The 20,784-nt window shown below is 44.6% G+C and overlaps 2 protein-coding genes across 2 annotated transcripts in view; one reads left to right on the plus strand and one right to left on the minus strand.

Moving 5' to 3' along the window:
* The window catches only part of RBM23 (RNA binding motif protein 23), a 532,419-nt gene extending 526,916 nt beyond the window's left edge, over positions 1–5,503 (minus strand). Inside the window, exon 1 of the mRNA XM_086923661.1 lies at positions 5,367–5,503. The gene's annotated coding sequence lies outside the window, so the exon portion shown is untranslated. The remainder of the gene's footprint in view (positions 1–5,366) is intronic.
* The window catches only part of PRMT5 (protein arginine methyltransferase 5), a 101,923-nt gene that overhangs the window by 68,795 nt on the left and 12,344 nt on the right, over positions 1–20,784 (plus strand). Inside the window, exons 3-5 of the mRNA XM_086923659.1 lie at positions 8,870–8,955; positions 12,415–12,549; positions 12,934–13,049. Of these exons, the coding sequence (XP_086779785.1) occupies positions 8,870–8,955; positions 12,415–12,549; positions 12,934–13,049 (337 nt within the window). The remainder of the gene's footprint in view (positions 1–8,869; positions 8,956–12,414; positions 12,550–12,933; positions 13,050–20,784) is intronic.

Raw genomic sequence — 20,784 nt, forward strand, 5'->3', positions numbered from 1 at the left:
GGGTGCTGAATATTACATCTGAGGGCATACCTGCATGAAAAGATATGCCCTTGCGCTGGTCGGTTCTATTACTGCTAGTCTGCCACTCGAGACTCTGTTCTGCCCTCCTAGGGTGAGAGCCTTTGCTCCCAGGAGACGCAAAAAAAAAGCCTGTCCGGGAAGATAGTAACGCCCCACTCCCACAGGATGACCTGCTGAAAAACCTCCTTGGGTCTGCAAGTTTCAAAGAGCTTCCACTTTATAATGCAAATCTTGCTCCCCTCGCAGGAGATAAAGCTGCTACTCTGTATAGGACCCCCTTGGCACCTGGACAGGCAAGACAATTAGCTATTCAGGTAGGCATACCACCTCCAGGCTAGTACCACCCCTAAAGTGGGCTCCGGTGAGGTGGACACAATTTTCAGAAGCATCCATCTTTGTGATGGTATACTTGGGAATTCTGGGACCGTGTTATTCCCACTTCCCACAGGAAGTGGTCATATAGGGGGCAGAGTGACCCCTGGGATCAGTAGCCCATTGGCTACAACCCTACACTCCCCTAAATTCAGTATTTTTGGAAGCCCCTGGCACCAGAGAAGTAGATTCTCAGAAGGGAGATGACACCAAAGAGCAGCAAAAGCAGAGAGGAGAGGAGAGAAGAAGCGGCGGACCTGATACAGACGCTGCCGGCCTGTCTGCGTCCATCGTCAAAAGCTGTGACTCGTCCTAATGCGGCTTCTATGCTGGCCTATGCGGGTCTTGACCTTTTGGGTAGTTTGACCCACATACATAAATTTTAAACTCAAAATACCTCGTTCTACGAGGGTGGCCATCCTAGTACCACGGTACTCGCACTTCGAGATAAACTACTCTTTGCGTTCAAAAAGAGCAAGAACCTAAGGGACCATCTGGTCCGCGCAGCTCTGCCAGCACCAACTCCAAATATTACGATTGAATCCAATTGGGGACTACCACCCATCTTGGGGCATGGCAAATGTGGCCAATGCACTGTATGTGACCTGACAATGGAGGGACGCACTATTAGTCACAACAATGTAACTGTTGATATGAGAAGTATTACAAATTGCAATAGTACTAATGTAATTTATGCAGTTGTATGTCCGTGTCCCAAAATGTATGTGGGTCAAACTACCCAAAAGGTCAAGACCCGCATAGGCCAGCATAGAAGCCGCATTAGGTGTGGAACTCCCAATGCCCCTCTAGTTGAACATTATGCGACTTTGAAACACACAGCAGACGACCTGAGGTGGACAATTCTGAAATCTGTGAAGCTACCACCAAGAGGAGGCAACCTTCAACAACTTTTGAACCGTGAAGAACTCAAGTCCATAATTCAATTCAACACCATCCACACGGGACGCAACCGGAGTGAGGACTGGACGACACTCCTCTGAAAGAACATTCTCCCCAAAATGACTTATATTAAAGCTGAACAATGACCAAATATACAGTGTTGCTGGGCTCAGTAACCTGTTTATACTGCCTTTTATGTTGACTGAACTTAGAATGTGTTTATTATCACTAATGTTCATACTCTTATGTCACTTTCAATCCCGCATGCCATTACCCCCTCACGAATGTGATGCCGGTTAAATCACCAATTGTATGACACCTGCATATCCCATTCTGAACAGTGTCCTGCTCACCACCTTAGACCGTCGGTGCCGTCATTCTCTATTCAATACAAATTGGCGCCCGGCATAGGTATTATCTAGCCCTCTCAACACCACTTCAACATCCAATGGTGTTGCGTCCCTCCAAAAAGAAGGCTCGCCTCCATTTAATAATTCACCCCTTTAATAGCTCGAATGTCGCTCTGGAGATATCACCGTAGACCTATATATGGTTAAGGTCCCGAACTATGGCCCCACAATAACGTGCGTTAGACTACCACTCCAAGATGGCGCCCACACCTACCATCCAGTGACCGCTTGCCTGCTTTAACAAATGGTCCCGCCCAGCTCCCAACCATGAACCGGCAGTAGGACCAGGCACGCCGGCTGTGCCCCACGAGGTCATTCTTGACCCGGTAAGCACCCTCCATCGCTCCCCCACTGTGCCAGCCCCCACCACCTTTTTGATAACGAGATGACCGGCACTTAATAGCTGTATATTTTAATTACAGCGGCTCATCATCGACATTGTTCGAACTGCGGCGACGGCCATTGAGCCTCCCGTCCATATCGTTCACTAATTGGAACTGCAGCAACATTGAACGGTATGGTTGAAACTTTTTACCTGTTGACAACTCCCGCTGCACCCAAGCGCGTCATTTTCCCAACTAACAGTTCCCTATTTAATCCACAGCTCGGCTCCATGCCGTAACCGGCACAACAGGAAGCCTCAAACATTTTTACTTCTAAGTGAATAATCAGGGATTCAGCCTCGCGATTTAAGGTACGCTACCACTGCACTTGAAAGTTGTGAACCACGCAACATAGGCTAACACATGCCCTCATGCTCGTAATTCCTCCATTACAGGATTAAGTACCTGTTCGCCCCACTACCACAAGCCCCGGCGACTCCACCAGCACCCTGTCTAAGGAGTTGTTAATACCAACTTGCCTAACCACCCAAAACAACACCACCAGCTTCGCCATACTATACCTCTAATCAAGAGGTACGTTTTATGCAATGCCCAGGTTGATCTTTTCCCTTTGCCTACCCCATTCACAGAGAATCCGTGTCATTGTTTAACCATAGGTGCACTTTGCTCTGCTCAACCACCATACCACCGAGCCTCGAGCAATTTTTTTAGTCACTTGCTCTGCACAACCCCAGACCACTCACTGATAATATAAGCCTCTCACTGCGATTCCGAGGACATTTGAATACTAGATGTTGTACTTGACTCAATATGCTACCACTGTCACTATCACTTTGCACACACCGCGATTCCGAATACTGCAAATGCCAAGAAGGGTATGTACTGACCGCTCTCCAAGATCCTCTTCTGATAATTTCCCCTTTTTTGTTCTTCGTTGTTTCCCCAACAGGTGCTCTTAATTCAGGCAAATCTAATTACATAAGTCCTGAAGATGATCCCCTTTATTAATTGAGCGAGGGATCGAAACGTCGACACCCATGAGTGGTCATACATGAAAATAATTTATATCTGTTGTTGTATGTACTACTCCAGGCGTTACTGTCAATATTCTTTACATATAACAGTACCCTGCCTGCTCTTTCCTTTTGCCTGAAACACCCTTTCGCCCTTTCCTATCTTTTTTTCCTCCCGGTACAGCACAGGATTGTGTCTTGCTACTGTTGTAGAAATGTATTGTAACTATTTACCTTCTAATTGTTGATAAATAAATTCCTTGCCCGGCTGGACAAGGAAGCTAAACCTATAGTAGCCTCCGAAATCTTGACATGGATGCTAATTCAGCAACCAGTATTCTTAAACAGATAAACAGACTTGGGGAGCACTGTATTCAGTATACGTAAGAGAACAATGGTCAATGAACACAAAACGAAACCTGCATGCAATCTGGTATGGCATAAAGCAGTCTTATTCGCTTTCTGTCTGTGGACTTCACGTCCGCAAGCCCTAACCTACACACCCAGCATCAGCACTCAACTGCTAGGCTCAACAATATCAACTGAATGAAAGGAACCATAGTAAAATTGGAAAGCGAAGAAAGGAATAAGAATATTGATCTCATCCTCCTGTAACGTTCCTAGCCTGGTGATAGTAATTAGCATACAATGTAATTACATTACCTAAGTTCCTGTGTGTGCCCTGCTCAGGGTACTTTCTCCTACATTGGGGTTGGGAACCCCAGAGTAGGCCTAGGAGGTAGTTGCCCCTTGACCTCTAATGACACTAACCTTAATGTGTCGGCTGAATACGAATTCAACGTTTCACTAGGGGCCCAGTCTGAAGTGTCTAATGAACTTGGATCACAAAGGCCCAAAGCATGTAGTATTTATGGGGTGCGCCTAGGACACAAGCCAATTTTCCCCTAGTTCTTCAAAAAGGTCCGGAATGGGGTCCATCTTCTTTCAAACTTGGAAACCCTGTCTTCCTATTAATTTTCCTATTGTTAGAGGTGCCACGCCCTGGGACACCACATTTGAATCGATGGGCCAGGTTGTGCTCGCCATTGTGTAGTGACTGTTAATCGTGCTGCAATTGCAATAAAAATCTGGTCCAGAAGTTCCTCCCCTCCTGGCGGTTTTAAGGGACACAATGGACCGTGTTGGTGGATAGCGCGCACACAAATCTAGGAAACCTCTACTGCGAGTGAATCGGTATGTTTTAGATGTGCCTGCCAAGCATATGTGTGAAAACTAGAAAGTGGCCTATTCCCTTGGGCAACTAGGACTCTAACGTGCACTACAAATTAGTGTATGGTACACAATATGAAGAAATATTTTTTTAATCAAAAATTACACTGTTTTTTTACATTCAGAACAATTACATTTCATATGATTTCCAGCATATATAATGCTTACATAGATTAAGTATGCAATTACAAAATATAGACATTATAAGCTTTGTTCAAACTAAACAAAATGACAAGACCCAATGCATTTCGGGACTCTGGGTCCCTTCATCAGGGGTAATCTGTAATGATGAAATGGGAAACATTTCAAAAGATGCACATAAGGAACAACATACATTGTCGAACTGATAGTCTTTCAGTCATGTAAGTAGTCCTGCACCCTACACCTTATCGTGACACAGTATTATGCCAAGAAAAGTCAGGGCACTATTGTCGCAAGGACGACTCTGAAAGTGAAATCTGTATAAACAGTATGAACCAACAAGACTTAAGATGAGATCAAGACCAATGGCCCACACTTATATGCAAAATCCTATAGATGGTTCCACATACCTAGATGGACTGAATTCCAAGTAGCGTGTTCAATTAAATAGTTAACTGTGGTCACGTGGTGTCAAACACCTGAAATGAAACCTAGTACTGTCACAATGCTGCGTATAGACATCCAACATCAATTGTGTTTGTGTGATGACGTGAAGGAGTTGTGCTGAAACTGCAAGCAACGTTCCAAGCAGTGGTTTTATTCCCACACCTGTTAGAATAAATATTATGTTCCCTTTATACAGAATAATCCGTGAGGACTGTGATGCTGTATCAGATTCTACAAGAAAGTCAACTGACCGTGAAAACCGACGTGATGAGGGTTTCACAGAGATAAGAATGCGCATAGAACGTCCTGTTTATACAGAAGTCTGAAGGCTGGCGACAGCTTGCAAGGCTAAACCAATGTACTGGAACTATAGCGCGAGAACGCCCGAAATTAGATACGAGGGTTGTGACATAGAAAATATTTCAAGGGAGTTATTCAACCGTTCGTTGCTCCCGCCGTAATTCAAAAGAACCCAAAATCCTGCTCACCAGTTTGCAAAAGGACCCAATGTCTTAGATGAGGAGCTGCAGCCTCTTCCTCAACGCACACCTCCGGTGGGAGCCATAATCATTTCTGCCGATCGCTTTGTATTTAAACCTAACTTCCCGGTTGCTCAAAGTCACATGATCGCGCGTGTGCGTCACTGTGAAAATAGAAATCAGACTATCCGTGTGAGTCCCCTGTTGGAAATGCACCGATAGTGGAAGTATCTGTGTCTAAAACACTATATCTAATAATAGATGAGCGAACGGAGTCCTCAATTCAATCAGTGCGTTTACGACACCGTAATCAGTCAGTCAGTTATGTTTCAAGTCCAAAAACGTCACTGTCAGTCAAGATTGCTAAAAATGTGCAATGCGTTCATGAACACACTGGTAAATTACTCCAACAGAACTATATGCATAATCGGAGCAGATACAACCAAAATTAACGTATGTCAACATGGTACACTGAATTCTTAATCAGAGAGATAAAATGTATAATAACTAAATTGTATCAAATTGGAAATGTGTGACTGTGTCTACGTAGATCCTGGTGTATTTGTGTTCTGTCCTGATGTAATATATGAGTAGGTCTGAGAGAAGTGATCTCAAGTAGCGATGTATGCATAACAGAAGCGACCAGCTCTTTGTCGGAGGCAGGATACCTCATTGATCAAAGTGAGTTTGATGCGAGTGTCTGGTATGTAATATAACCCCATCTACTCTATAGAAACCAAACCATCTCAAATTTGTCATTGAACCCGTTGGGCATCATTGTATGTAACTTCTTAATCCAAAACGCTTCTCTCTGTAACAGTCTCTTCGAATTATCCATGCCATGAGTCCTGGGTACCTGTTAAATGATTTGAAATGTTAATTCCGCAATATTATGTTGGTGCTCTTCTCAATGAACCGCCAAGCTGGAAGTGGTGTTCCTTGTTCTGATTTTGCTTTTATGCTCAGTCAACCGTGTTTTCATTTTCCTCTCGTTTTTTTATGTATAATAGTCCACATGGACATTTAATTGAATATACAACATTTTCAGAATTGCAATTTGTACTTCGTACTAATTTGATTTTTGCTCCGGTCATGGGATGTAGCAAAGTTTCACCAGGGATGACGTTGTTACGGTGGGAAGCGCCCCTTACATCGGATACACCGCATCGCGCTGACATTGCTACGCGGCGATTACATTGTGCCCGTCATCACATCGCATGTACTCAGGACGCATGCAAGTGCATCGCATTGACTATTACATCGTTAACGATGACATAGAATTTACTTCATTTCAAATGGGAACCAGCGCATATGTTTAAGAAATTTGACACTTTAAATACTTCATGACATCGAATTAAATTAAAGAGCACAATTAACATAAAATGGGAAGCAGCACATATGCTGACAATTTACATAAAGCGAGCACAATTACTAAAGCGTGTGGTCTGACGGAAACATAGACAGGTTTTGGTGCTGACAGACTAGGTTCAAGCCTCCTACCATCCACTCATAGCAAGAGCATATATATTTTAGAATTAACAAAAATATACTTAAATATGTTCAAATTAACATATGATATTTCTTAAACACCTGCTAGTGTTTACTTTAAGCAGCGCTTAAAATGGGAAGCTGCAAAGAGCATATATATTTAATATTTAACAATAATGTACTTATATGTGTTTAAATTCACATATGATTTTTCATAAACACCTGCTACTGTTTACTTTTTTACAGCGGAAATACATTAAGACATCATATTTAATATCTTAATCACAGCGTCTAGAACTACAACAATATGTGGTCCGACGGATAGCTAGGCAGACTTTGGTGCTGTCAGACACGGTTCGAGCCTGCAATCATCCACTCATAGCAAGATAATATACTTCTTTTTTTTTTTTTTTTAAACCTTTGATGGCAAGTGTATTTTTCACGCACATTTGAGGTTATTTTTTAGAGCGGCGGATTGGGTCAAGGTGTGCAATATACTAACGTCAAATGAATACACCATATTTAATAAACATGTGATGGGTGGATGGATGGATGGGTGGGATGGCTGGATAGGTGGATGGATGGATGGGTGGGTGCCTGGATGGATGGATGGATGGGTGCCTGGGTGGGTGCCTGGATGGATGGATGGATGGGTGGGTGGGTGTATGGATGGATGGGTGGGTGGGTGGATGGATGGATGGATGGATGGATCGGTGGGTGGGTGGGTGTGACGGGTGGATGGGGATGGATCGATCGATCGATCGGTGGGTGGGTGGGTGGGCGGATTGGTGGGTGGGTGGATGGATGGCTGATGGTGGATTAATGGATGGCTGGGTGGATGGATGGGTGGGACGGGTGGATGGGGATGGGTGGGTGGGTGGGATGGCTGGGTTGGTGGGTGGGTGAGTACTCCTGGTTAGACCCATCAGGCCCTTATGTGGGGCATTTTTTATTTTTGACTACGTCCAAGGGATCAGACCACCACTAATGATAATTCATTTTGGTTTGATCAGACCATGTTTAACAAAATGGAGTTAGTAATATGCATGCACCCCTTATCCGAGTAAGGGGTGTTTCCAACACACTGCTATTGAGGTTTCCTCACCTCAACATCATCATTAGTGGGCATTTGCAGAAGAATCAATCAGTCTTGTGATTGTGTTTATGCACAGACCCAGCCTGAGTGCCAAGGATGCCACATGCTCCTGCTGAGTCACAATTTGTATTAATTCTGAAGTAACAACAAACAGTACTTTGTGGTGGGTATGAAAGCCATTTAAGCTAAAGGGAATTTGAGGATACTGTTGCAATACTGCAAGCTTAAACCACCCTGCAGTTAGCACAGTCCATTATTGGTATGAAAGGGCCCTGTTTTAACTGACCTGCCTCCCCGACCAGTTTAGGTGCTCTTTCTAGCATAGTGCAGCTAATCTGATTAAAGCACTCCTATTGTTATTGCCCATGAATTGTCAGTGAGCACTTTCCATTCTTTCTGAGGCTATCATTCACAAAGAGAGATGTCCACAATCCAGACCTTCTTATAAGTCCCTTACTTCCACATGCCACATGCCACTTCCAACACCAGTGGGGGGGTTCCCTTATTTTCACAGTGCCAGTAATTGCCCACCCTCTCTCCCAGATGCACATAGCCTCCTTTCACACCTAGTGTTGCAGTTCATTCTATCATGGTGAGTGTACCTACTGCACTCATTTAATGTCCTAATGTTTCATTCGTCTTCACAAGGATATGACTCTATCTTGCTGATGGACTCTTGTCTAGTAATCGCCTCTCCAGTGATGGCGTCACGTCTTCAGTCAGTGCTCTGCACTGCATAATATTGCTTGCTGTTATTGCCCTGTCCTGACCCCCTGCAAGAGTGCCCATTGCTGCTCTATGTACCCTCATTCCACTCTGATTAGAGCACCCCTAGTTTATTTTGTAAAGTGTCAACCGTGGGTGAGCAACCTAGTGTTTAAGGGTTCATTGGTGAGGATATTTGTGACATGGGTGTTTGTGTCTATAGATTGGAACACGCTGATAGTTGGGAAGCTGTCCATGTGGATTCAGCCAGATGCCAAGCAAGAGGTTGTGCGAAGGAACTCTGAGACGGTGAGTGCTTAGATGGCAGTGTTTAAATAAAAAAAGCGAACATGTAATGATATAATAAATGCAGTTATTCAAAGGGATAACCTGATCAGCATGCTTGTTGTTTTATTCAATTTACACTGTATGCAGAACCTATTCCATGCTCATGTTTTTGTTTATATTACACTGTTATTTATGCATGTTATACAGTTGCTTACAAGATTAATTTCCCAAGTGATATTTAATTCTGGTGGAAAATGTTCTAATTTCAACCATATTCATATTTAATGCACTGGTCCTTAAGGCGCATATGAGCAAGAAAGTCATTCCAAAAATATTTCACAATCTCACAATTGAAGTCTCAAAAGGCCAGAAATCCTTTTAATCCTTAATACTATTAAATTCTGTTCTAATCCACAGTAGTCTAGATCAACAGGTAGCATGGATTCTGGCTACTTTTACTGCAAGGTTCAGCTGCTCTATAATTTGTGTGTTCTAATATCTTTTCAAACTGACATACCAGCACATATGCTTGGAGGATGCCATTTTATGATGTGACATGATGAAACTATTCTGGCCTGATAAAACTGCTGCTGAAGTAAAGAATAGAATAATTATACTTGAGCACTCCAAATTAAATAATAGTTTGTTCCAAGAATTTACTATAAGGGTGTGCTTCCTCAGCGTATTCTGTTTAAACAATACTCCATGAAATGCGATGTAGCTGCTCTCGTATCTTTTGAGAATAGTCCCAAGACACACACATCCAACTGAATTAGCCTTGCAGGCTTTTTTTCCTCCAATGTAAAGCATTACACATTTATTACTCCAAAATAGATTATTTTAATGAATTTAAATTGACAAGTGTAGAATCTAAATCTTCAAAACAATACTTTTCTGCAAGGAACCTCCTTGTTTCTTCTGTTTTCAAATATTTTCCAAAAGAGATGTTGTTTGATATGTTTATCCAACATGGCCCAGAGTACTGGACATATCCCCAATGCATTTGACCAAGGAGGACGTTCAGATTGGATACTGTAAATAAAAACACAACGTCCACCAGTCGGTCAAAATACAACCAAGAGCAACAGGCTTAATCAATAGATATCTACATACACCGACCCGAAGTTCCAGTGCGTGATCTCCACACTCAGTGCAAACTGATTCAATATCCTTTTCCGGCAACCCTGCAGTTAAGTCATTCCAAACCAACTTAACGCATCATCCATGTGCAGCAAGCCAATGATGAAAAGTACCTGACATCATCACCAAGAGACTATTCAGTGATGTGAATAATTCCGTTGTGTAAAACCATGCGAAGTGCCAGAAAGATGTATTGTGCACAACAAGCTTCGTTCAGTTATTGTGAGCGAGAAAAAAGCGCCACAAGTTTTGTTTAATTTCGAGAGAAACCCAGACCATGATCAAGTAATAGGAATCCAAGAGCACTGGTCAAGTGTTCTAGGTACTGAATTATAACCATGTGCGCCCATCCCGTGAGTGAGTCATGCTGTGCCTTTTTAACTACCCATGCCAAGGTTTTCATTCATTGCCCAATGCCATTTGTCAAGCAATAAGTGAGAGTATTTAATCTGTTTGCGTGTGGAGATCACGCACTGGACTTTGGGTTGGTGTATAGTAGTGTATTTCTATTGACTGTGCCCTTTGCTCTTGTATTAGGACTGATTGAGCGTTGTGTACTTTTATTTGGAGTAGATTTCCTCAATGAAGGACCTGCTTGCTGAAAAGGATTGTTTTGAAGATTTGGAGTCCACACAATTTTAAGTATCATTAAAGTAATCACTTTGGTGGCCGTGCACTTGCTACTATTCCTAAGTTTGGAGAACAGCTACATCTCCTTGCTGTTAAGTACCAATAGGGTTGAAACATGGACACTTTAACCCACAGGGCTGATTCTAGGAAGTTGTATACAGACAAGCCATATTTCAAATAGACTCATCTAGGGCACTTTGTTCTAAATGTAAATCCTTTTCCCCCTTTGCTTGTGCATTGTGCCATTAGTACTGCCCTTATGGTTGAGTAGGAATGGAGTATGAAAATGGCATCTGTGCATGCAGTGGAAAGTGAATGCAATAAAAAACAGGCAGATAATGGTGTCTCGTTGAGTGATTAATTCATTACATATTTTGTTTCCTTGTACAAAAAATAACCATTGAAAGAGAAGCGTAGTCCTTTCATATAATAAACCTACATTGGCTATGGTGAACTTGTAGTCATACCTTAAGCCAATCAGTCAAAACTTTATTCGATCATTATCAAATAAGATCATACAAGTACATAAAAACAGGAGAAAGCTTGGTTACACCCATGACCAGGATGCTGTGACATTTCATTAGTTCAGGGAATACAAAAATTGTTAAGAAAAGGTAATAAATCAATTGTAGAATTCAATATGTACATACACAGATGCCAAGTTAAAATGTACGTTAAAATAGATTATGGTAAAAAAAAGTAGACTGAATCTAAAACAGTAGACACCAAGGCCAGTTAAAATCCCAGAGACTTTCTTGTTTACACACAGGCCCATATAAATGTTGCTACTGAAAAAACAAACTAGGGGGCCGGGAAGTGGTTTTAAGAAATACAGTGCCACGCTACATTGTGGGGCTTTAGATTGGTATGATGTACTTTTTTCCTTTCCCTCTGGGAAAATCCACAGAATAATATTAAGTGGAGGTTGGCTTGAGAAGAGTTCATATCAGAGGGACAGCTCTGAGTGGTTAAACCTTTTCGCTGGGAACCCTAGCATCAAAGGTATCACATTTTTGCAGAAATCGCAATATTCTGAATTGATGTTGCAGTAGTAGAACATCCTCCAAGTAGAAGTATCCTCCTTCTAAGATAGATGGAACTAGTTGAGTTGATAGGTGTGGATTGTGTTTTTGCTATAGTTATTCTTCCTACGTTTGTTTTGGGCCTTCAATGTAAATGTGTCCACTAACCATTGTCGTGACCTCAGTCTACAGGCCGCTGGGTCCTTAAATAAATCTTTCATCCCCATCGGGTTCAGTTCTAGTTCGACCTAGGTACCTTAAGCAAATGTACTTATAATGAATCCTTGGGAGCCACTGTTTCTTTTTTGTTTTTCTAGTTTACTCAGGTTTCCAGTTAATATGGGTGAGCTCTGTCTGGCAGCTGGTAAATACTTATTTAATTGCCCTTCCATTCTGGTTTTACCTTGGCCATCTGGAATTACTGCGCAAATGTAAATTCCCAGAGCTCAGTTTGAGAACCCATCTAAAGCCATCACTTTAAATAACTATAACCGTGATAGTGTGGCAGCTGCGTGCGGTCTCCTGCTATCTCCATCCTTTCTTCATTGGTTTCACCGTCAGTATCTTGATTGATGAATGTGGAAACTTGACCCCTCTGCTGCTTGTGTGCCACATAACTGGAATGTCTACTGCTCTGATTATAGCGGAACCTTTCCTCAGAAGCCTGTCCTCTGTTTCCTTCTTCCAGGCCTTGATTCAGGAACTGAACTTCTCTGCCTACCTCGGGCTTCCTGCTTTTCTGATCTCCATCACTCAAGGCAACAACAGCAATCTGGCTCGGATTCTCATCAACCACATTCATGGAGGCCACCACTCATCCATGGTATGTAGTAGGGCAGTTGAGGCCTGCTGGTATTTCAGGGACAGAAGTAGATAGTAGGCAAGTATGATTTGGGATATTTATGCCACAGTAGCAGAGGGTAGAGTCTAGTAGAGGTTCTCCTCTACTGTTAAGTGGGTTGGTGTGGTTGCTGGGAAACAATGTGTTGGTTCCAAAGAGATGTATTGCTGTAGCAGCAGGGTATGCAGTACGGTTAAGATGCCTCCGTGGAGTTGTGCAGTGTTCTAGTAGCAAGGGTATGGGTAGATGTTATGTGGCAGCATGTTGGTTGCTATTGGATCGTTCAGTGTAGGCGCTTACAGCATTTTTGGTGTATCTGTATCATGGTACGTTACCCTCACACATTACCTCGCTTTTTTCTTTCAGTTCTGGATGCGTGTGCCCCTAATATCGGCAGAGGACCTGCGAGATGACCTCATTGAGAATGAACAAGTACTTGGCCTTGATCAAGACAGTAAGAGTGAAGAGATTACGTGGATGTGGTGAGTGCATTTGCCAGAGCTGAGTGCTCTCCTGCCCTTTTCCAGCCTTCCTCCTGCCTCCTAGTCTGTTATCACACCTGTTTGAAAAGGGCGGGTTATTTTTATGGGAATTAATGCTACTTTTTGAGGGCTAAAACGAAATTATTTACATGTGCCCTGAAAGTAGTTGTAGGATGCTGGCTTAGTATATAGTGCTAACTTATGTAAGTGCAGCATCCTGCAAATGGTGATTTTTAGTGGTCTTAGACCACCTTAGGAAACTCTCTAAGTGGTAGCTGTGGAAAGCAGACTTCCGACTTAGTCCAGAAGGAGTGTAAAGCAGCTTATTTTACCAGTACTTCATTTTATGATATATGTTAAGTGAAAAAAACAATACAGTGTAGTTATAAATATATGTATTTAAACACTAACACGTTGCACTAGCTCCTACCCTGAGATATAAACACGATACACACATACTTTGGACATAGAACACATAAGTAGCACAAATACACATAAGTCCCCGGGGGAGACCAAATCATATACCAATATAATAGAATGCGAACCACAATCTGTCTAGAATGGACCCAGAAGACGTAGAATAGCCGGGGATACAAGGAACCACCCAAAGTGTGTATCTAGGAACCCCACGGAGTTAATCTGCAGAGTGGGTGAACGACTGCATGCTCAAAGCAAGTCAATAGGTAAATCGCTGTTGCAGTTTTAAAGAAAAAGAACACTTCTGAGTGAACCCTGAAGAAACCCATTGGAAGATTGAAGGTTGGAGAGTCACCAAACCCGTGCATACACCAGGGAAGCCGGATGCATGGGTGCGAAGTGACGTCCCAAAGGTGGATTCTAGATTAGAGGTACCTGCAAGCAGAGGGGACAGTCTATGCAACTCAATAGTGACCAGGAGGCACGGAAGACGAATGCCTGGCGATGTCGGAGATACATGAGAGTTGACCGTGCCCTTGAAGTTGTAGCTGTGAAGACCAGGCGATGCTGTAGAAGACCAGGAGCCGTTAGTGAGCTGTCCCACGTTGATGTCAAGAACCAAGGGGCCCGTGTCCGGCAGGGTCACTAATAAAGCCTTGGCAACAGCAACCAACGTAGTTGTAGAAAAGGGTGCAGTGTTGGGGCCAGCAAGGTCCAGGTCACTCACCATGAGTAGGAAAGTCAGATCAGGCCCCAAGGAAGCAGAGGAGCCCACTGGAGCGAAAGAAGACCCTTAGGAGGACCCACAGGTCAGAGGCACAGGAGTCGCAGGAGGACCTCTAGCCGCTCACCAAAGGATGAAGGCCAACGGTGCAAAGGATACGGTGCAGGCGAAGATCTTGGCTATTGGAGATGCTTGAGGCTGAAGCTTCTTGGAACCCGAAGACCTCTAGAGGAGGGTGTCTACAAGTCTTGGCAACGGCAAATCAGTGCTGTGCACAGGGGTTCTGTTCCAGTGGTTCAGACGAGGGATACTAGCCTCCCACTCGGTGAGAAGACAATGCAGACCTCGAGGGAGTTGTAGGACCACCACGTGTGTTGCTGAGCCTTTCCGAATCCATGGGAGCCCAGGATCAGCAGACCTGTCAGCTTTGTTGTGGTGCCTGCAGATGCAGGGGAGGGACTCCTTCACTCCAAGGGAGATTCCTTCAGGTATCTTGGATTTATTTTTATTTTATTTATTTTACTGGCTTGTATAGCGCTGGTATCGACTCCCATGGGAGCATCTCCGCGCTTTTGACATCTGCCACAGTGCGATCGAGAGAACGTGAGCTGTCTAGGAGCTGAGAAGGAGGGTCTTTAGCATCTTCCTGAAAGGAAGGTATTCTGTGCAAAGCCTTAGGGAATTGGGAAGGCTATTCCAAAGAGACGGTCCAGCTATTGAGAGAGCTTTACTGCCCTGTCTTACCTTCCTTGCCCTAGGCACTACTAGAAGGCCTTGTTCGCTCGAGCGAAGTGGGCGGGAGGGCTTGTAGGGGACAAATTTGGTGGCCAGGTATGCCGGGCCCATACCATTGAGACTCTTATGTATGGTACAGCATACCTTGAATTTAGCCCTCTGTCTGATAGGCAGCCAATGGAGCTTTTCCAGTAGGGGTTTAGAAGGGGAGCGAGGGGGGGCATTTAGGACTAGACGGGCAGCCGTATTCTGGACTACCTGCAGTCTTGCCATGACTCCCTCATTGGCAGCTATCAACAGGCCGTTACAATAGTCAAGACGGCTTATGACTAGTGCCTGTACCAATGTTCTTCTGCTGGCATCTGGCAGGAGGGGGAAGATTTTGCGTAGCATACCAATTATGTGGAGGCAGGATCCCACCACCTGGTTGGCGTGTTGCTTGAGGGAAAGTTCCTGGTCCAGCCGGACCCCCAGGTTTTTTACAGATGTTTTCGGCTCTGGTACTGGGCCAAGGTCTTGTGGCCACCAGTCCGGAGTCCAGAGTTGTCTTACCCCCCCCAAACAACATGACTTCCGTCTTTCCAACATTGCATTGTAAAAAGTTGGAAGACATCCAGTGTGCTACCGCTTTCATTCCCAAGGAGAAGGAGTTCCTAACTTCTGGTGTTAAGGTCTTAAAGGGAAAGAGGAGTTGAGTATCGTCAGCATAGGATATAGGAACAAATCCATATGCTCTCAAGATGTTGGCCAGGGGTGCCACGTATATGTTGAAAAGAGTTGGGCTCCAGCATGAGCCCTGTGGCACCCCCTTGGTGATCTCAACTTCCTCTGACCGAAAATTGCCCATGGTTACCTGTTGGGTCCGATTGGTTAGGAAACTCCTTACCCATTCGAGGGCTTCATCTTTTAGGCCGATGTTCTCCAGCCTGGTCATGAGAATGGGGTGAGATACGGTGTCAAATGCCGCAGACAGATCTAGTAGTACCAGGATGACGGAAAACCCCCCATCCTGGTACATATGCAAATCGTCTGCGACTGACATCAAAGCGGTCTCCGTACTGTGTTTGGGCCTGAAGCCCGATTGCGATGGATCCAGTACTCCTGCAGACTCAATGTATCTCGACAGATGTTTATTCACATGTTTTTCTGTGATTTTGCCCAGGAAGGGGAGTAAGGATATTGGTCTGAGATTAAGCTCACTCCAGGAAATGGTGGTATTTTTCCTGAGAGGTTTAACCAGTGCCTTTTTCCATCCGAGTGGGACTGCCCCGTACTAAGTGAGAGATTTATTAATCTCTGGATGGTAGGTCCTAGGGCTTTAGCTAGAGTGGGCATAATACGTGCTGGGATAATGTCTGTGGGGGAGCCACTCTTTATCTGGGACGTAAGCGCCAGTACTTCCTCAATCTGAATAGGGGAAAATACAGAAAGGGAGTTCTCAGGAGGGAGAGGACTAGCAGGATTTGTTATGAGGTTGTTTGTAGCACTGTATGTTGAGTTGGAAAGTAGGATTTTGTCATAAATGGCATCGATTTTATTTGTAAAGAAGTGGGAAATATTGTCGCATAATTGTTGCAATGCCACTTCCGGACTTTCACAGGCAGTGGGTTTAGTGAAGGTCAGTAAAATCTGATACAGGGTCTTGGAGTTATTGCCTGCCGCCAAAAGCTGTGAGGCTATGTGGCTCTTCCGTGCTGATCGGATTTCTTTGTGGTATGCCTTCAAAGACTCTTTGTAGATATGTTTGTCGCTGTCTAGGCGGGAGACCCTCCATTTCTTTTCTAACTTCCGTGTGGCTTGTTTGGATAGTCTCAGACTTTCCGAGAACCATATCTCCTGTTTAGGAGTGGGCTTAGGTTTAAAAGTTCTCAAAGGGATGGTCTTATCAATTGTATGCGACAGCATTTCTTCATATTCCTGTAGGGCTTTGTCTATGTTGTCATTCCCACTCATTGTGGGCTTTCCAAATGCTTTACAGAAGTTTTCCTGAGTTAATCTGTGCCAGGGTCTTCTTTTACAGGGTAAGGTATGATGTTTTTGGGTGGGAGGGGGGGTGGAGAATTCCAAAACATAGTGATCTGTCCAGTCGACTTGGTAAGGGAGGGTGCATTCGATAGATAAAGAGTTAGTGAAGATAAGGTCCAACGTGTGTCCCGCCGTATGGGTGGGCCCGTTGTTGACCTGTTTTAAACCTAGTGAGCTTAGATCACTAATAAAGGTTTTAACTTCGGAGTTGTTTACGACCTCACTGTGAATGTTGAAGTCCCCTAAGAGAAGGAAGTCTGAGTTATCACATACATAGGGTGCCAGAGCTTCCATTAATGTCACAGTGGTGTTTTTACATGGACCAGGGGGGCGGTATATTAACGCTCCTTTCCTGTTAGATTTTGTGGAAAAATTAAGATTGAAGATCATAAGTTCTAGTTCAGGGGTACATATTTCATCCAGAATGTTAACATTGATTTCCTCCTTGTGTACTATCGCTATCCCGCCACCAATTTTCAATGGCCGATCCATCCTGGCTATTTTATAGCCTATAGGGATTCCCAGTGTTATAACGGGTGTTAAGTGGGGTTTGAGCCAGGTTTCTGTCAAGAAGCATAGGTCCGGCTCCCTACTGGAAATCCGATCCCATACCTCGACGGCATGTTTTGATAGTGACCTTATATTACAAAGCATGTTTTTATTGCTGAGGGCGTTTTTACTGGTGGTCTTAATCTTGATATTGGTGGAATCATCAGATAGATGCCTTATTTCAGGTTGATAAATGTGATAGCGAGGATTAGAAGTATGTGCTATGCTCGTGGGGGCCTCAAATTGAGTTTTACAGTGACAACAGGAAAATGGACCCTCAATATTGTCTATCATCCTGTTAGAACAGTCACTGGCGGAGTTATGCAGTATATTTAGTAGTACCTGTGAGGTGTAACTTAGTCGGTGTGCTCGGTGATCCGCCATGGTTACCGGCCCCCGGCCACGTCCTGTCGCGGACGGGCGCAGACGGGCCTCTCTCTGGCTTGTCTCAGGCGCGTCACTGGCGCTTCCCTGCGCACGATCGCTGCGCGCTCAGGGCGACGAGAGGGCTAAGTAGCCCCTCCTAACAGCAGGCTAGAGCGCTAACCACTCCGAAATGTGGAAAGCGGAAGTGGTGTAGTCCCGGTAAAACGCGACCCAGTGTTCCCCCAACAAATGTGTGCAGATAGCAGCAAGCTAGGTATTCAAAACAGGCTGTTGTAAATGAGGTCGTGTGCAGCAGGTAAATACTAATTAAAAAGTGACCGAGTACAATTTCTATGCAATACGATTTTAAAATTCACAATTCACAGTTCTCTGTTTAAAAATGTGCTTGGAGCACTGGCAGGCGTCAAGTGGCTCGGTCGACACTGCCACTGTCTCCCTTACCACCGTCGGCGGCCGGCTCCTCGCTGCCTAAGTAGCCCCTCCTAACAGCAGGCTAGAGCGCTAACCACTCCGCAAATGTGGAAAGCGGAAGTGGTGTAGTCCCGGTAAAACGCGACCCAGTGTTCTCCCAACAAATGTGTGCAGATAGCAGCAAGCTAGGTATTCAAAACAGGCTGTTGTAAATGAGGTCGTGTGCAGCAGGTAAATACTAATTAAAAAGTGACCGAGTACAATTTCTATGCAATACGATTTTAAAATTCACAATTCACAGTTCTCTGTTTAAAAATGTGCTTGGAGCACTGGCAGGCGTCAAGTGGTTCGGTCGACACTGCCACGGTCTCCCTTACCACCTTACCATGAGCACAGGCACAGATGTTGCAGCAGACTTGCAGGACGATTAGAACAGGAGTCTTCCCAATTGCAGTCTCTGTTCCCAAAGCGCAGTCCAGTGAAGTCCAAAGTGCCCAGGCAGTTGAAGCTGAAGTGATTTCAGATCTGAATCTTGTCCCACTACTAATCTAGTGACCCACCCAGAGGTAAGACCTTAAGTGCCCGAAGGAAAGGGTTTGAACGATTCAGGGGACTCGCCCAGAGGAGGGGCTGGACAGTGGGAGGATACTCCCATGTCCTTTGTCCAGTTTTGAGCAAGAGCCAATGGCTCCCTAGACTGGTTTCAACTGAAGAATGCAAGGAGTGCACCAAATGTGCCATTCAAAGCAGTCTAGTGGCGCTGGCAATCGTCCCCACCCTGTCCTAATGCATTAAGTCCTGTCTGGGGGGTGTCACACCTCCCTGTGACTGCAAACCTATTCTGCCTTTCCCTGATCAAGCTTGGCTTAGTAGCAGGAGGGCAGAATTGTGTGTCTGGTCGGCAGCAGCCATAGTTTGCTGTCCAGGTCTAGAAGACTGGTACCGGGAGCACTGAGGGTCTCCTTTACAGTGCATGGAATCATAGCTTCCACACTGTTTACAGTCGTACATGTTACAATCTTGCATGTTATTCCAACATGTTTGATACCAAACACAACTGGGTTCACTACAGCAGTTTAGAGAGCATCACGTAATGACACCTGGCCACTCTATGGATCTTAATGGCTGATGCACTTAAAACCTGGAAGAATGGACTCCAAAAGTTGTAGGGGTGTCCTGCTCATGCAGGGGCTTTTTCACACTTATAACCAAGCACCCTGCCTTCAGGATTGAAAGGCCTGCCTTATGGGTGACTTATAGGTTTTAAGTGCAGTAACCGCAGATATAAGGAAACCTATATCGGTGGTAAGTGGTGCTAGCACCAGTTTACACAGGATGCAATGGCAGACCAGTAGTTTAATTTGAGTGGTCTCTCAAGGGTGGCATAATACATGCTTGAGCCCATGGGAGACCCATGGTGTACCTATATGCCCCGGGTACCTTAGTACCATATACTAGGGACTTGCAAGGATACACCAGTATCCAATCTGGAGTGTACAGAAGTACTCACCATGTCCAATTTTGAGAAGACTCACAGAGAATGGTGTCCTGATTAGCAGGATCCCAGTCAGACTAGTAAGCCAAATATAATGACACAAGCAAACAATGGACGTGACCATGATAGCAGATCCTACTTTCCTACAGTAGTGCTCTGTGTCAGAAGTTTAGGGCAAATAATTGTTTCAGGAGGAGCTCCGGGTGGGTGTGCTAATCTCTTAATGATGATGAATTGGTGGTCCACTAGAGACGGGCTACTTGGATGCAGAAACGAGGAAAGCAAGTCTTCTGGAGAATGGGAGGTTGGGATTAACACAGGCACATCCTTGCATAAGAGAAGCTACACTCCGATGGGGTGGAGGTTAGGGATACAAGCCTATACTCTCAAAATATTGTAGGCTACGCTTTTATGGGGCATGCAGGCCACATAGCGTATAGGTCTCGCGATGGTGGTCAGGGGCGATTCTGTAGGTATTCCTTCTTTCTTATTCAAGAGAGTAAAGGATCCTAGACTCCCACCATGGTACACACTGTTAGGCTTTACTCTTACAGGATGGGGGGGTCCATCTGTGGGAGGAGAAGGTTAAGAGGTGTACAGATTCTTGTCGTCTTCGCCTAGGGAGGCCCGGCTCCTGGGGGAGGAGGCGCTAGACCGTCTTTGCACAGCGAATACTAAGCTTCAAAAAGAGGAGGATCAAATGGTTCAGCATTCTGACTAAACCCGAGTAGTCTGGGGAGACAATTGTACATTGCATGGGGAAGGCTGTATTCTAGAAAGAAGAGGCGCTGAGTTCCTTGTCACCAGTTTCCACTATACCGTGGACGGCAGCCACCTGGAAGTTGATATGGGAAAAGCTGTCAAATGGCTCTCCTACATAGGTTGTAGTCAACTCAGCAGGTTGTATAGGAGATTGATTGTTGAATTTATTTTCTTTTGCTATTCTATTTCTTCATTGTCTGCTTTCACGGGGCTGCCCATTTTCACAGAAT

Source organism: Lissotriton vulgaris, chromosome 5 (assembly GCF_964263255.1).
Source record: "Lissotriton vulgaris chromosome 5, aLisVul1.2, whole genome shotgun sequence".
Taxonomy (NCBI): Eukaryota; Metazoa; Chordata; class Amphibia; order Caudata; family Salamandridae; genus Lissotriton; species Lissotriton vulgaris.